Below are 16985 nucleotides of genomic sequence, written 5' to 3'. Positions count from 1 at the left end.
TTTTCTTGTCTTCCTTGTCTTTCAGAGATCGAGCAGGGCAGTTGCGGTGACCCTGGCATACCTGCCTATGGCCGGCGGGAAGGTTCCCGCTTTCACCACGGTGACACACTCAAGTTTGAATGCCAGCCCGCCTTTGAGCTGGTGGGGCAGAAGGCAATCACATGCCAAAAGAATAACCAGTGGTCGGCTAAGAAGCCAGTCTGTGTGTGTAAGTGAGCGGAGGTGGCTGCTGCAGAGCTCCCCCTAGAGGAGAGGCAAGCTGGTTTCCTTGGGACACTCAGTGAAGGGTGCCCATAGCTCCCACTCCGCTTGTTTCTCCTGTTCCTCCGAAGGTGGCTGGCTGGGTCTCCATTTCTGTCAGTAACATAGTAGACTGCAGCATTGATGGTTGCTTTTGACTTTGGGGGATCTTCTTTGGTGTCATCTTACTCTCCCTGGTGATCTTTAAGGGAAAGGAAGACAGACACCTGGCCATGCATGAACCCAGATCCACATGAGCCTCTCCTCCCTGGTGACCACCACTGACCATGTGGGGTTGGAGGGACTGGCAGGTCTATGTAAGATGGTAGTCTCTGGGTGGCTCCAGGAAGGGCTTTGAGGACATAACATTTCCCATGCTTGCTGCCTTGTGTATGTGATTCAGGAAGGAATGAGGGCTCTGGCTCTTTCAGAAGGAGGTCGGAGTTGAGTCTCTTGCATTGAGACAGTGATGGAAGCTCATCATCCTTCCTCTTGGACAAACCGGCCATACTTTGCCGCACACAGGATACTGGGGGTCTTAAGTCATGGAGGGAGGGGAAGGAATATGAAGGACTTGTGGATGGTAAGGGACAGCCAGGCATGTCCTTTGTTGGTACATCCAAAGTGGTAGCTTCTCTGGTCTCTCATCTGTTCTACTGATCCATGCCACCCAACCTTCTCTAGTTCATTCCTTGTGTTCCTTTTAGGGAAGGGTAGGTAGCCCATCCCTCTGATCCTTTACCTCTCTCAGTGGGCAGCTCAGGCTTTCTGAGTTCCATATGCCACAGGGAGGTAGAGTCTAATGGATGGTCAGCACCTCTTTGAGGATGAATGAGAGTGGGTGGATGATTGGCCATTTGGGTTATACCACAGTGCTTATGCTTCTCAACCAACAACAACAAAAATGACTGTCTGGCAGACCATTTTTCATGACTTGTTAGTTTATTTATGTTAAGATTCTTCAGAGGTCTAAAGATCAAATCACTCTTAGATGCACATGGAACTAATCACCCTTGTTAAAACAAAAATGCCCAAATGCATGGTATCTGTTTACCTCCCTTCTCCTCCCTCCTCCCTCCTCCCTCCCCTGTCCCCTTGTAGTTGAAGAACTGGGAATTTCTCTGGCAGTGTTAGCCCCACAGCATGCTGGAAGCAGCAGGTATGGAAAGATCATCAGAGTTAGCAGGGCAGCTCAAGGCCAGCAAGAAAAAAGGTCCTGGGCACTGGTGAGCTCACGAATTCAGGCAGATGTAAGCAGGACAAAAGCTCTGGAGTTGCTGGCTGGAGTCAGTGCACAAGGAGGCAAAAGTCTAGATGATTGGAGCCTCAGGGACCATCTTCTGCTAAAATCCATCCAGATGAAACAAAAGCCTAGAAGAGGGCCAAGCAAGGCTCTAGGGTAGAGAGCCAGGAAGCTAGCCAAGTACTCAGGACTAGGACAAGGTTCCCAGTTCTCACAAACTGGGAGATGTGGTAGCAGGCAGGATGTCACCTGGGGGTGGGGGGGGGGTAGAATCTCTCAAACACTTCAAGAATTCATGGGGCTGGGGATATAGCCTAGTGGCAAGAGAGCCTGCCTCGGATACACGAGGCCCTAGGTTCAATTCCCCAGCACCACATATACAGAAAACGGCCAGAAGGGGCGCTGTGGCTCAAGTGGCAGAGTGCTAGCCTTGAGCGGGAAGAAGCCAGGGACAGTGCTCAGGCCCTGAGTCCAAGGCCCAGGACTGGCCAAAAAAAAAAAAAAAAAAAGAATTCACTCACTTTCAGCCACTTAGGAGTCATTTTAGATTATTTTTTCTAAAGTCTTCACCAAGGGCAAGAGACCTTGAAGTACTGCGCAACAGGTTCTTCCATATTAGAAGCAGAGCTGGCAGACTCCAAAAAGCTAAGCAACACTCACACATAGCCGAGAGAGAAGATGACAGAGCTGTCCCTGCAAGTGTGGACTGGTGTTTTCTGTGGTTTCAGACAGGACCAGGGACCTAAGGCTTGTTTATCAGAACTGTGAAGCAGGTATTCTGAGGATGGTGGCATGTTGAGTTTTCTAGACAATTCTGGGATAAAGAGGAGGATGGTACTCCAGGCACCTCCATCACTCAACAGTGTCTGCCCGCTTGTGTGTAACAGAAAACACAGCCTGAGGCTGAGACACACTGGCTTCAGTGGAGGAGACGGGACGGCCAACTGTCCCTGTGCCTCTGAACCACACAGCAAGGTCACATGTTTGCCTCGTGAGTAAGAAGGACCACCATCGGTCTTCTCTCTGTTTAGTACCCAACCCCTAACCAACACTCATACCCTCAGAAGTCCTGGGCTCTGGCCTCCAGTTGCTTGCCATCTGACTGGTAGTTAGGGGATGGTGATAAGAAAGCTTGGATACCCTGAGTTAAGTTGGAACTCAACATGTGGAGACCCTGATTCTTGTTTCTATGTTGGCTTTCAGGCTGCAGTCAGGATGTGTCTCCTGGATACTGGCTTCCTGATCAATCCAACAGGGTCAAACTCCCATTTTGATGCTAAATCTCTATGATCATATTTACAGTAAAAGATAACCATCAGCAGTAGCCCCTACATTTTCTGCACAAAGGGTGCATGGAAACTGCTTCATAAAGTGGGTCATTACAGAGCCGGTCATACTTTGATTTAGAGACACTTCTGCTCCTAACTCTGGATCAAAAAGAAAGAAAAAAATCATACTGCCTGATCAATAGAAAAGAAAACGCACCTGTAAAGGTCTATGAAACTACAAAAAAGTAAGGCTGTCTCTGTGTATGGTAGAGCGTTCATAAGTGTACACATGAACACTTTTAGCAAAAGCTGACATAAAGGGCCTGATTTTCCCCATATCGATCACAATAAACATTAGTATTTAATATAAATATTAATTAGCAAAAAATTACTGTTCTCTCCTTAGGAGTTAAAAGGGAGTGGAGAAATTATGTCGGTAGCTCAGATGTCTTTGGAACAATTGCCCAAAGAAGTATGAAGCAGTCCATTGTTCTTTTTCTTGAAACGTTTTCTTCAAAACAGCATCTTACTAGGGAATTGCCCTGCCGAGACCACACAAGTATACTCTTCCTTCATGTTTCCAAACATTCTCTGCAGTAAGCAGTGCCTTCAGAATCATTTCGCTAGCTTTTGAGCTGCCCTCACAGGGGTAGACAGTCTTTTTTCCATCTAGGTTTTCAGGGAGATGAGGTGTCTCACAGTTCAGAGCATTTTAAAAGAAAAGATGAAGCCAACCTTTCCCTCCTACCTTCCCCCTCCCCAGTCCTTCTTGTTTAATCCTCATCTTCAGAGACAAGTGCTCAGAATCAGTTGGAAGTAGTTCTACTCTCTATCCATTCATGATACTTGTGAGCATCTACTTTGTACTAAGCCTCAGGATTTGGACTCTGAGACGTTCTGTCTCTGGCTTAAGAAATTTGCTCAGCCTGGCTATTCCTGAGGAGAGAACTCTGGCCATATTGCATGTGTTCTTACCTTCCTTCCAGAATCTCTGCTTGTTTTACCTATTGCTTTACCAAAGAATGATGAGCCACTCCCACACATCCTCACCCAGCCCCATTCCTCCCCCATAGAACTGCGATGAGAAAGGAGATACAAATAAGACTGAGAGTGGTTTGTTCAATCTTTGATGCTTTGCTGACAGGCCAGCAGAGTGCTTCACACTTCATAAGGAAACCAATTATCAGTCCATTAGCAGCCACTTTCAGAAGAAGCTTCAAAACTGCCTTTGCCAGAGATGTGCCAGAACCACACAAAAGCTTGCTTCCCTCCGCCATTTTGTAAAACCCCATAAGAAGGTGTGAATCCTAATTGCTCCAGCCTTAATATTTATGGCATAGGTGTGAAACGAGAAGGCAAACCCTTCTAGGACCTACACAGTTTGAGTTACAGTTGAGCTGCTGAATCTCAAAAGGTCACAGGACAGAGAACGTGGTCCTTGGATGCTTAGAGAAGTCACAAAAAGCTCAAGCTAGGCTTTCAAGAGTTGGGAAGTAAAGGAAGTGACCCAAGTAGCAATGTTGTTAGAAATGGCTCTCTTATTATCCTCCTGTTCCTTTCCTTTGGCTTCTTCCCCATCTCCACTGACTCCCACTCTGGAAGAACACATACATGTGGACACACACACACACACACACACACACACACACACACACACAGAATCCTAGAAAAAGATGGGTTGAGTCAAAGGTCATCAGGGACTGTTCTCTCCCATGTACCATTATTAGAGTGTAGGGCTTATCAGTATCTGTACTGTGGATATTTGGGGCTCCGATAATTCTTAGTGTGGTGCCATCCTGGACATTGCAGGATGATTTAGCACCAACCCTGTCTTCTACCCACTAATTGCCAGTAGCACCCACCCTACATACCAGCTGTAACCACCCAGAACACCCCCTGGCTTTTCCAGATATTGTCTGGAGAACTTGTCTTCTCTAACATGAAGACCCCCATTGATTTGCAGTGTGAGGCTGTGATTAAAGCCTTATCATTGTACTGGTGTAGGGGTCCAGGACAAGAGGTGATGCTTATATTTTTTTCACACTTTTATGTCATTGGGAAGATAGGAATACTCCCCGCAACTTTGCAGACTATTTGTAGATAAAAATTAAACTAAAGACAAAAAAATTTTAGATGTTGAACTCAAGGAGTTAAAGGCTCAAAGTTGAGCTGTGTATGGACAGCAACAACTTCAACCTCAGTTCCCACTCCAAGCCTGTGCTTTTTCCACTGTACCCAATATCTAGGATCCAGAGACTCACCTGGAGAAGCCAAGACAAGGAGTTCCTAGGACAAAAATACTAGGCCAGAGTTCAGAAGCACACTGTTGGCTGGGCTACTCTAGGAAGTCATGAAGGTTGACAGGAATTAAGTGGATTCATGAAATATAGCCCCGACACTTCATGGAATGATGTTGTGTACCCATGTGCAACCTATGGGAAAGGACTTTCTCCTAGTCCTTACTCTTTATTTTTATTCTACCCAACCACTTACCTATCCATCTTGATTTTATAAGCAACTGCTATGTATAGTGTCAGAAGCACAAGAGAGGTATAACTCTTCTTATTCAAATTCTAAACTAGAGGATCCCAGTAACAACCCTGCTCAGGGTAGATGGTGATCTGTTTAATACCATGTCCGCATTATGTGCCCTAACACCAGATCAAGTAGTATGTGAAGCTCAGTGGCCAAAACTCAGTACAGGCTCTTGGTATGGTTTTGTATTTTCTTTTTAAATTTTATTGCTATTGTACAAAGAGATTACAATTCCATAAGTGAGGTTATGAGCACAGTGCATCTTTATCAGTGTTACCTCTTCCATCATTCTCACCCAATTCTTCCCTCCCATCCCTACCCTCAAGTTGCATATTTCAATTTTAATATACTGTACATTTAATATAATGGTCCAGAATTTTCAGTGTTTAAATAAGTTAACAATCTAAGTAAACTTTGAAAGTTAAAATTCGCTTAACCTCCCTCCCTTTAATGAAAACTGATTTCAAATTTGTCTGTTTTTTGTTGTTGTTGTTGTTTTAGATTCTTACCCGTCTATACACATCTCTCATGTGGGTTTAGTCAATGTGAGCATACCATTTTGCATGCTGAGCTCATATTGTGTGTGTATCATACTGTGTTGCTACATGTCTTTCATATTTTCCTTAAGATTGATGGAATATTTTGTCTAGTGAATGAAGTATGACTTATTCAACCAATCATGTTCATATATTTTATGTAGGCTGTAATGAACCTCATCATGCATATGGCTTCTCATCCTCTTGCTTCTCCTTCTTCCTTTATTTTTCTCCTCTCTCTCTCTCTCTCTCTCTCTCTCTCTCTCTCTCTCTCTCTCTCTCTCATGCTCTTACTCTTTGTGGCAGTACCAGGGCTTGAACTCAGGGCCTTGGGCCTTGAGCTTTTTCTCAAGGCTTGTACTCTTAACAGTTGAGCCATATCTCCAGTTCTAACTTGCTGGTTATTTGGAGATCAAAATCTCACAGACTTTTCTGCCCAGGCTGGCATGATCCTCGGATCTCAGCTAATATTACAGATGTAAACTACCAGTGCCCTGACCTTCTTCTCTTAAATAATTCCTGTAGATAAATTTCCAGGTATAAGGTTCATAGGCCAGAGGGGGGGACATTTTTATAACTCTTGGTGTGTACTGTTACATTGCTAACCTCTCTCCCCAAAATGTTATACCCATAACAAAATATTATGCCCATAATACCAATAGCAAAAAAAAGCTGTGAGGTTAAGAATAATATGTCCTAAATGCATGACCTTCCCTTCTAGAAACATGTTGTGTGTCCTCTATTTTCATCAGCTTTCCCTTTTTTACTGATAACTACATTGTGAGTGTCTTCATATAAATGAAACGATTATCGGCTTCACTAAACCTCAAGTGTTTGTGTGGCCTTTGAAAACATGCTAATTTAATAAGTGTAAGTTGAACTTCTCTCTACAGCACACCCCTTCCGACTGTGGGAAAGTGACCAAAGTAATAAGGACTGTGAATCCAGAGATGAGTGAATACAGGTCTTGACCCCCAAGGAGCTCCCTCCATGGGACACAGGCACAATTACATGAATGGAAGTGAGCCCTTGGGGGTGACAATTTAGTTTTCCATTGGAAGTCCCAGGGCTGCTGATTCCCTAGGTTCTTCCATGTGGCACAAACTTTCTGCTTGCGTGCGTGCACACGTGTGTGCGTGCATGTGTGTGCATGCTTATGTGTGTGTGTGTGTGTGTGTAGTGGGTATCGCAGTAGGCTCTGAGCAGTCTCTGCTCACTGAGCACAGACTAGACATCATGCTTGTTAGGTCAGATGGCCTGAAAGTGGGAGGATAGCATTGGAATCATGTTGTAACCAAGCAAACATCAGAAGTAGGATCTGAGAGGTGCATGGGGTGTGGGCCTATGCTGAAGGGAGATGTCCTGTGGATATGGGGATGCACAGGAACTCACACACATGTGCTGCCAGTCTCAATGCCTGGGTTTGCTGTGGTTTTCTAAGGAACTGGTTATGGCTGTAGAGTAAGTCTGGGGAGTACTATGGACAGCCATGGACTGAAGCATGCCTTTGTTGAGCCAACAGTTAAGAAAGAGGTATCAAGAAGGGCACTGGAATTTCCGTCACAGGATACTGGACTAGAGCTTCTGTCCTGACCTGGCCTGTCAGCCTGGGTCTAACCCTTTCGAGCAGAGGCATGCAATTCCCATAAGGTGACTGTGACTAACAGAGTATTGGTATTTTCTGTTCTAATTCTGTTCTTTCTGTTAAGTGTCTAGAAATGCTTTTTTTAAATATCTGCATTTTTTCACTCTTGTAGTCCCCTTTTTTAATCTTGCTATTTTGCATTGCACAGTTGGGATTTTTTTCACATTCTTATTTAGATAAATCGCTCAATATTTGTGGTTTCTTTTCAGAGCTGACAAAGTTGTCATTCTGCCACAAGTCTGAGAAACAATGTGTTCTATTTTTAGTTGTTTGTTGGTAATTTGATTTTTTAAACTATAGTTTGTTAATCCTTCTGGAGTTGATTTAGATAAATGTGTCTGATGGTCCACCTCTTAGGCACTTTTCCAACACAATTTACTAAGTGATCCACAACCCTTGTGATGTGAGGGGAAATGGACAATTTCATCACGTTTTAAATCCTCAGATGTAGTTAAGGCTAGGTCTCTAGTAACCACTTTATTTTTCTGCTCCGTGTCTGTCTTAGTGCTGGGATTGAATAATTTTAATTGTTGTTTTACAATATACTCTAATACCTAGCAGAGCTGGAGATAACTCCTTCTTGCCTTAATTATTTTCTCTTTCAGAATATTCATTGTTAGTCTCATCTGTTTGTTGTTCAAGATTCATTTTAGAATCATTTTGTTAGAGTAAAAAGAAAAAAAACCCATTGGGATTTTGTGTGTGCATGCCTATTAAACTATAAATTAACTTGAAGAAAATAGGCAGCCTTCCCATAGAGACACGTGCCAGGTCTCTCTCTGGCTTCCCTTAACTTTCATTTCTCTAACTAGAACAGCTCTGTGTTTTCTTCAAAGGGGTCACCTACGTGGCTTGTTACCTGTTCTCTTAAATAGGTAGGAGCTTTTTATCACTTCCCAGCCTACCTCGACCCTCATGGCCCCTCACATACACAAAGCATGCCCTGCTTTTCCCCTCTCTCTGTGGCCCAAAACTGGAATTCCCTATAAATGTATAATCCCAGATTTTCCCATTTCAGACATCCTAATAGCTAGAGTTCTCAGAAATTGCCATTTTACAGATGTTCCAAGCCAGGATTGGAAGCTGTGAGGGTCTGAAAGTGTCACCTTCAGTTGAGTGGTGGGGACAGTTAGTGAATGGGGACAGGGCTGTGTGAACTTCCTCTATTGCATGTAAAGTGCTCCTCATTTCTCTAGGCTTCCTTCAACATTCCATTGACCACAGAGGGTCCCAGGAAACAAGCCAGGTGATTGAAGGGTCCCAGATCTCTCTCCTATATAGATTCCTTCTATTACTTCATCTTCAAAAACCTGGACACATAGTCTATCACTTTGCTAGTGATGTACTCTGAAGGGCCACTGTCTTAGCAGAGTTCCTGGGAGTAGCCGGAAGTAGGGAGGACTATCTGCATCCATGCTGGAGTGTGGGAATGATAGTTAAGGCTGGGGAACATCCTGGCAATGCAGGAGCAGCCTGGGAAGGGCAAGCCAGAGCTGAGAGAGTGCAGAACTGGGGGAACTGACCCTGGGTGTAGAGATGGCTCACAAAGCATTCTGCCAGCATTGCCTATCAGAATGCCCAAGGATGTAGAGTCAACACTGGTCCTACCAGGCCAGGGTGAGTGACACACACCATGTATTACCCTTCTGATTACCCTTCTGAGGCTTATATTTGATGTGGAGGGGGACTTCTGGGTTAAGTTCTCACATGTAGGATCTTCCTTGCCAGGGGCAGGGTGTATGTGTGCAGTCTCTAGACACCAGCCAGAGGCCACAGTTACAGAAATAACTTCCCTTTATAGCAGGGATGCAATTATAAACCAAGAAGCAGCTCAGAAGCCTGGTCCCTGGCCAGGGCTTGTATGAGGAAGGATTAACAGGAGGGAAGGGCTCTTACACTCAGAGGGCTCCAGCCAAGGCCAGTAGATGCTGACTCAGTGCAACCACACTCACCCTGGAATGCACTGGACTGCACTTAGGTTCTGCCAAGAGAACTGGGCCTATGGAATACAGGTGTTCCATGTGCTGCCCAGGGTCAGATCACTCCAGGGCAGAGAGGAGACTGCTCACCAAGAACAGTCCCAGCACATTTCCTATCAAGAGGCCATAGGAAATAGGCGCAATGCTTCCCATTCAGCCAGTATACATCCGGGAGTTGCCTGCTACGTTTATGTCTAATCAAGCAAATACTTTGTGGGGTTAGTTGGTGTCTTGGGTAACTCCCCTTAGTCTAAAATGGACCCAAATCCAGCTTGCCATGAGCATCATTTACAGGCATTTTAAAATGCAAAATTCCTGGCCTTGTTCCCAGAAATTCCAATTTAGTCAGCCTAGGATAGGGTCCAGGAACTGTAGTTCTAAAGCCTTCCTGGGTGACCTAGATGTTAGACCAGATTTCTAAATGACTAGCATGTAATACCTACTGTGTGCTAGCTGTTTTGGGGAGTTTTATGACATTCCTCAGGGGTTTGGTCCTTTGACAAGGCGGCTTCCCATGGGACTTGGAGCTATAATACATGAAGTGATATATTATGGTCCTATGTTGCTGCCATGAGGCTGGCCAGGCCAAAGCTGCACAAACCTGGTTACTCCGATGATTGTAGTCTCCTGGGACTGCCAGGATATTGACCTCCATGTTGAAATCCCAGCAAGAAACAGGATGAATGATCCAGTACTTTAACATTGCATCTTGATGTTATGATTGCATGCTTTCATTTCATTTAAATGTTACACACTGTGGTTGGCAGGAACTAAGGAGCACTGGACATTTTGCTCGGCACTGGTTGAGTATCAGGGATGGTTCTCCTGTGGTTCTGACTCCCCAGGAGCTCATAGTCTAGTAAGTGACATAAACACACTTTTATGACAAAGTACTCTCTGAAATATTACAGTAATAGATGTAGTCACCAAGTACGATAAGAGAGGAGGAAAAAATGGTTTGGCAGACTTTTCAGAAGTCTTCTTGGAGGATTATGGCATGGGTGAAATCTCAGTCCAATTCAATCCAGGAATCTATCAAGAACCAAACTGAGAACATGGCTGAATCTTATGTCCAGTCCACAGGCCATCCTCTACAGCCAAGAGCTCTGACCCGAAGGAATATGAGGTCCACAGCCACTGGCATGCAATGGGAGTTGGGAAAACTGGCTCAGCTTGGGGAATGGAGACCTGCAGTGACATGTCTGTCTTTCTCACTTCTGCTTCTGGGTTTCAAATCAAGCTGGCAGGTGCTGTTTGTTGTTTGTTGTTGTTGTTGTTTGTTTTTCTCTACCATGCCCAAACCTCTGGATGTGCCTGCTCCCCAGGCTCTCAGTGTTTGACTCGGAGAGCTATTGAGATAGACCCAGAGCTTCACCCTGTAGGTCTGTTCTCCTGGTGGCTACACTAGGAACTGGAGTTTGAAGTTCCTCCAGGGCCCCCTTCTCCATTCTTTGGATCCCTTGGTGAAATTTCTATCTTCACCTGGATTTTATGGGTGTCCTTGGGGCCTCGTGGTTCTGGGGAAAGTGCTCTTCACCTTCACCTTCAGGAGGAGTCTTTGGTTATTCGTCTTGGGTTGATGATTCTTCCTCCAGTCGTTAAGTACACAGGCAACCTTATGGTACTTAGGGGCGGGGCTTCAGGAATGGGGCTTCTGGCCCTGGGCTTCCTTATTAATCAGACCAGTTGTTCCCAAAGTCTTGAAGGTCCTTCCTTCAGGCAATGTAGGTGTACACACCTCTACGTTATGACAGATTCTCCTGGAGGAAAGTCCACACAGATTCGTTGTGATTGTGCTTGTATCTTTCTGAAATCGTCAGTAGGTGATGGTAGTTCTAGGCGTGACTGGGCAGCAAGGCTGATTCTATAGTGTCAGTGAATGAACTCTGATGAAACTGCTTTGGGAAACAGCAAACTCTGGGATAGAACAAAGCTCAGGGAAATGGACAGACCCTGGGACCCAAAACCCCAGTGACTGGGCCTGTAGCCCTCAGAGTACCTTCTGGGCCATTGGAGACATAGGCTACACCCTTTCTTGAGTTCCTCTGGGCTGAGGGGAAGGCTTGGGCTCTTGGATGTCATCACATAAAGGTCATTTTCTCCCCCACCTAATACCTGGGTATTAGTTGAAGCTAAGCCCAATAGAACAGAGAGGCTGCCTGGGGTCTGACCCTCTGACAACAATAGAACCCTCCAAGTGTCCCTCAAGGGTCTTAGGGGCTAACCGGGCACAGGCAAGCAGGACCTGACAAGGGTAAGAAGTACTTGTAAGTGGCCTTTTCTGGGGACATGGAAAGAGCAGGTGATTGAATGATGATCTGGTACCCAATGTCTTCCTCAGCATCCCTCAGTGAAACTCAAGACTGATAAAAAAAAAAAAAAAAAAAGAAATCCACCCCTCCGGTTCAGAGCTAATCTGCACCAGGAATCATTTGCCACTGACAGAGTATCTGTTCTGCCCATATCACAGTTAGCAACTGAGCAGTTGATGGGTTCTGTCAGCATCTTCTGGGGTTAGCGTTGGCTGTTCAACCATTGAAGAGAAGAGAATAGAGGACTGGAGAGCAAACCGTGTGCACTGCAGGTTGTGCTATGAGATGATGAGGGGACACCTCTCTTGCTGCCTTAGTTGGCCAGTTGTGCCTAGGGGGGAACCATTGAACAGCATGAGTGTGGAGATGCAGCCCTCAGCAACAATCCTGGGATACTGTATTAAACTCAGTAGAAACAGAATTCATCCTCCCAGGCCCAGTGCTGTACTCGATGTCTTGCAAGCTTCTTCATACTGGCTCTTTACCACAGAATTGTAGTTTAGATGTTATTAGTCCAGCCTTAATGCATGTGAAGAGATTCATTTAAAAAACAAACACATATCTCAAGCTCTGTGCTCGACATAGGTTCATGCCTGTTGTAATCCTAGTGACTAAGGAGGCTGAGATCTGAGGATTGCAATTTGAAGCTAGCATGGACAGAAAAGTCCGCGAGACCCTTGTCTTCAATTAATGAGTCAAAAGCCAGAAGTGGAGGTGTGGCTCAAGAGGTAGAACACCATCCTTGAGCGATAAAGCCCAGTGGCAGCATGAAGGTCTCAGTTCAAGCTCTAGTATTATTAAAACACACACACACACACACACTCATACACACACACACATTTCCCCCTCCCTCCATCAAAGTGAAACATATTAGGTCTCCCATTGGCTCCAGCTCTAGGATTAGATTGGCTATGTGTATTTTCCAAAGAACATGTGGCCTGTTTTCAAGGTAAAGGCTGAGCTTGGGAGCGTTGACTCAGCTACTTACCATGCCCTGTGCCACAGAATGCCAGGACCTGACCTGTGAGCTGGTGGCATGAGAACTCCACCAGCAGCTGAAGAGCACGCAGGAACCTGGTTCTGCTCCTGGCCCTGAAGTGGTCCTAGGAACTGAGACAAGCACTAAGAACGGCCGGGTGGGCTTCATCCCATAGATGTGCTATGAATCAGCCCCAGCTGTAGGATTATTCCAGGCTGTGGGTAGGGCATTCAGAGTTGGTACTGATAGGTAGGTGGATGATATATACCAAAGGCCTAGCAAGACTCTAAAGAGACCAGGGCCCAGCCATAGGAGGCAAGAGCTCATCAATTGTTGCACCCCCATCATTGAGCCCCTCAGTATAGGGCTCCAGTTCCTGCGGGGATTGGGTGGCAAGTCAGGAAGTTGCAGCAGTAGAAGCTACTCCCATGGATAAAGTTCACTAGTCAGTGCCTCTTGTTCCAGGTTTGTTATTACCAGTGCTGCCTTTCATTTGCAAATGTGCAGGCTTGAATAGTATATGGCAACCCTCACCAAGGCCCAATAGAAGTCATAGCAATCCAGGGACTGAGCCTCAGCTGAGGGACTGGGGTGATAAGGGAGATCCTGAGTAAAATGTCTGTGAGTCTGTGTATGACTAACCCCTCCTCTCTCTCCCTCATCCCACACCACCCTTCCACATTGCTCTTCCCTACCTAAGTGCCTTGGCACTTAGAGTTGACCATGTTAGAATGCCCCTCACAATGCCACTCCTCACCCACCATCTCTTAACTGCCACCTTATCCAGAAGAGCAGTCCTGCACTTTCTCCTTTTTTCATACTCCCTTTCGTAAGTGTGTTAGTCAGTGTTCACTGCAACATCAACAGGCCCCCTGGCTCAGTGGCTTGTACCAACCAATGTTCCCCGCCAGGCAGCACATAGCATCTCATTCTGGAACTCAGGCTGGAAGTTCTCATGCTGCTTTCATGACCAGAGGCAAATGCAAAGGGCACAGAGCCACGCCCCCTCACAGTCCATGGTTGAAAGCTAATGCAAGCCAAATACCCAGGTCAGTGAGATAGGGAAGAGGGCGCCCCCTGGAGGGATGTATGGACAAGCCAGGGAGGGAGCCAGTGCAGTCTGTCACCATAAGTAATATTTATTATGTTGTTAGTTGTCTGACGCTTACTGGTGGGGCAGTTACAATACCATTAGAATTAGTGGGGTTTTTGTTTTGTCTGGGCTTTTGGAGGTATTGGGGTTTGAACTCACGTACTTAGGTACTCAAGTACTAGGCAGGTACTTACTACCATTTGAGCCATGCTCTCGTCTGTTTGCTTTCCTTATTTTTCAAATAACAGTTCATGTTTGTGCCTAGAACCACCCTGGACAGGGATTCTTCCTATTTGCACTTCTCAATTAGCTGGGGTGACTGGCTTTTATTTGTTGAAATGGACACTCATGAACTTTTTGCTCATACCACAACCCTCCCTACCTCTCAAGTAGGTAGGATTACAGGAATGCACCACTGCATCCAGCAGTATTAGTGTTATATAGACAAGCCAGTTTGACCACTGATGGCTTCTCTGCCACGAGGTAGTATTCTTGGGCCCTCAAGCTGGTAGCATGGAAGTTGAGGGTGCGGTGGGGACTGGCTGAGGTAAGGCTACTATCCAGTGCCCAGGACTACAGGTAGGAAGGATGACAGTATACCACCACTCACCAACAAGAAAACATTCTGGAGAAAAAGAAAATAGCCCAGACAATAAAACAGACATGGGTCTGCTTTGCGCATTAGCAGAGCTGCAAGGAGCTAATCTAAACTGAATATGGGGTCTGCTGGGAGGAAGGGACCCATACAAAGGGCCTAAGGTTGATGAGAGATGTGTCTCCTTTCAAGAATCTAGCCTTTCATTGTGTGCTTCGGAGAATCTGCAATGAGTTTCACATAACAGAATAGAACAAATATTTGTGATGGATGAAAAGGACCCTCCATCTTGTGCCAACATGGAGGATGGGTTCAGAAGGATGGAAAGGTAGAGAGGGCCTCAGCTTCATAGAGGTGTGACAAGATTATGTATGCTTGAAGGATGAGTCCATAGAAGTCATTGCTGATTGGCTGGGGGAGGGGGAGGGGCTACAGTGTGTTGTTTAATGTATTTCATCATTCATGGAATGTGGAGTGAGGATGCTTTGGGAAAATAGAGTTCAATTTGGGCCACGTACAGGTAAACTGCCCAGGGGATCTGCAGTAGAAATGTTGAGCTGACAGCTTTGGATCAATTCTGGAATGTGGCAGGAGGTTGGGGCTCTTAGCATTTGTTAGCTAGACAATGGCATAATGGAGGAGAGAGTGGGAGGTGGGGAGAGGGCCCCGAGCTGTCCATTCCCTTCCCAAGTGATGTCAAGGCTGAGCTACTTCTTCATTCTGAGGAACGTTCTAGGTCCTAGAATTTCAGGAAAAGGACCAGTAGTTCAGTTTGGAACACGTTTCATTTAATTTGTTGTGATGAAATCCGGACTGCTTCCTGTAATCTGAAATCACCTTTGCCATCGTTGCCAGCTCATCATGTTGTCTTTATTCCACTGATGACTATATTCTGCCATATTGGGTTCCTTTGCCCCTCCCATACACCAACCTCATTCCTACCCAGGGCCTTTGTACTTCTCTTTCTTTCCACCTGCTGTGATCTTTCTTAGGGTGGCTGGCTCCTTATTATCAGGCCTCAGTTCAGAGCACACAGTCTCAGACAAGCTATCTCTGACGGCTGCCCACCGCTACTCCATTCACTCCTTTTTCCTGTCTTGGTCACCTAGAAGATAAACTTTACAGAGGCTAGGGACTTGCTTATCCTTAAGAGCTGCAGACCCCATCCACAGAACAATAAGTGGCCCGTGGCAGGTCCCCCATCGCTCCATCAAAACTCAGGCCAGGTGGAGACCATTCTGAGACCATTGCCCATACAATGGGGAGAAAGGTCTGCCTTAGAGATGAATGTTTAGAAGGCACAGTGAGGGGGGTGGGGGGGTTGCGGAAATCCTAGTGAGGCATCATGTAAGATGTCAATTCTGGAAGGGAGGCCTCCAGGGTTCAAAAATGCCAGTCGGGTAGATAAGAAAAGCTTTACAGGAGCCAGGGAGAGACAGCCCAAGCTGGAGCAGTGCTCACAGAAGACAGACAGGCCCTGTCTCTGCCATGGAGGGAGAGAGCAGCTGTTCAACACTCTACTGATGTGGCTCATCACATCAGTGCCCAAATCCTACCTGGCCAAGATGTGGGGATTGAACAGCAGAAACTTGAGCACAATTCATGGCTTCTGGATCAGATGAGATCCATTGAGCACTACTGAGCACTCAAGACTCATAGCCAACATGTCCCTCTGCCCTTCATGATAGCTTTGTGGTCCATTTTTAGAAAATGTCTCCAGTGGTCTCAGAACTGAGGCTGAAGGCAATCTTATTTATGATCAAGGTGACCCCTGCCAGGTACTAGCCTCACCCATGAAATGTAGCCCTTTGAGAACCTTGGAGCCAGCAAAGTTCCCTGATAACCTCCCCCAAGCTCCAGTGCCACACGAGGTATCCAGGTAATGGGAGGTGGAAATGAACATACACTGGGGCTGAACAGAGCAGGGCACAAGAAATGTGAGGTTGGGTTGTAAGGCAGGTGTCTGCTTCCAGCTCTGTGGTCATTAATCAGCAGAGCTGCTTCCACTGGCCGATCCAGAGAGGATTCACTCCCTTCTGCTTGGGTGAGCATCACTGGAACAAACCACCCAAGCAGGAAAATTGGCTCTGCTCTAACTTCATGGTCCCCAATCTCCACCAAGCCTGCGATGGTGCTTGGCAATCGAATTGTGTTTCTCCAGACTGTTTTACACTTCTTCATAGATACTGTTCCAAGCTTTCTCCACTATCCCCAAGCCCATCCCTGCCTTCTCCCTGCACTTGAGAATGACCCTGCCTTCCACCTCCACTCAACTTCCAGACTCTTGAGACACTGAGGTTACAGACACATGCTTCCCGCCCCCCCATCCTTCCCTCCTTTTATTTGTTTTTTACCAGTCCTGGGGCTTGGACTCAGGCCCTGAGCACTGTCTCTGGCTTCTTTTTGCTCAAGGCTGGCACTCTACCACTTGAGCCACAGTGCCACTTCCGGCCTTTTCTGTTTATATGGTACTGAGGAATCAAACGCAGGGCTTCATGCATGCATGGCAAGTCCTCTACCGCTAATTCACATTCCTAGCCCTCCTTCCCTCTTTTTTTAA

The 16985-nt window shown here is 46.1% G+C and overlaps 1 protein-coding gene across 1 annotated transcript in view; it reads left to right on the top strand.

Moving 5' to 3' along the window:
• Window positions 1-16985, top strand: part of Csmd2 (CUB and Sushi multiple domains 2) — a 519739-nt gene that overhangs the window by 304244 nt on the left and 198510 nt on the right. The window contains exon 13 of the mRNA XM_048350831.1: window positions 26-208. Coding sequence (XP_048206788.1) covers window positions 26-208 — 183 coding nt within the window. The remainder of the gene's footprint in view (window positions 1-25; window positions 209-16985) is intronic.

This window comes from Perognathus longimembris, chromosome 7 (genome assembly GCF_023159225.1).
Source record: "Perognathus longimembris pacificus isolate PPM17 chromosome 7, ASM2315922v1, whole genome shotgun sequence".
NCBI classification, from domain to species: domain Eukaryota; kingdom Metazoa; phylum Chordata; class Mammalia; order Rodentia; family Heteromyidae; genus Perognathus; species Perognathus longimembris.
The sequence above is the reverse complement of the archived record's forward strand: the minus strand, read 5'-3'. Positions and strand labels throughout refer to the sequence as shown.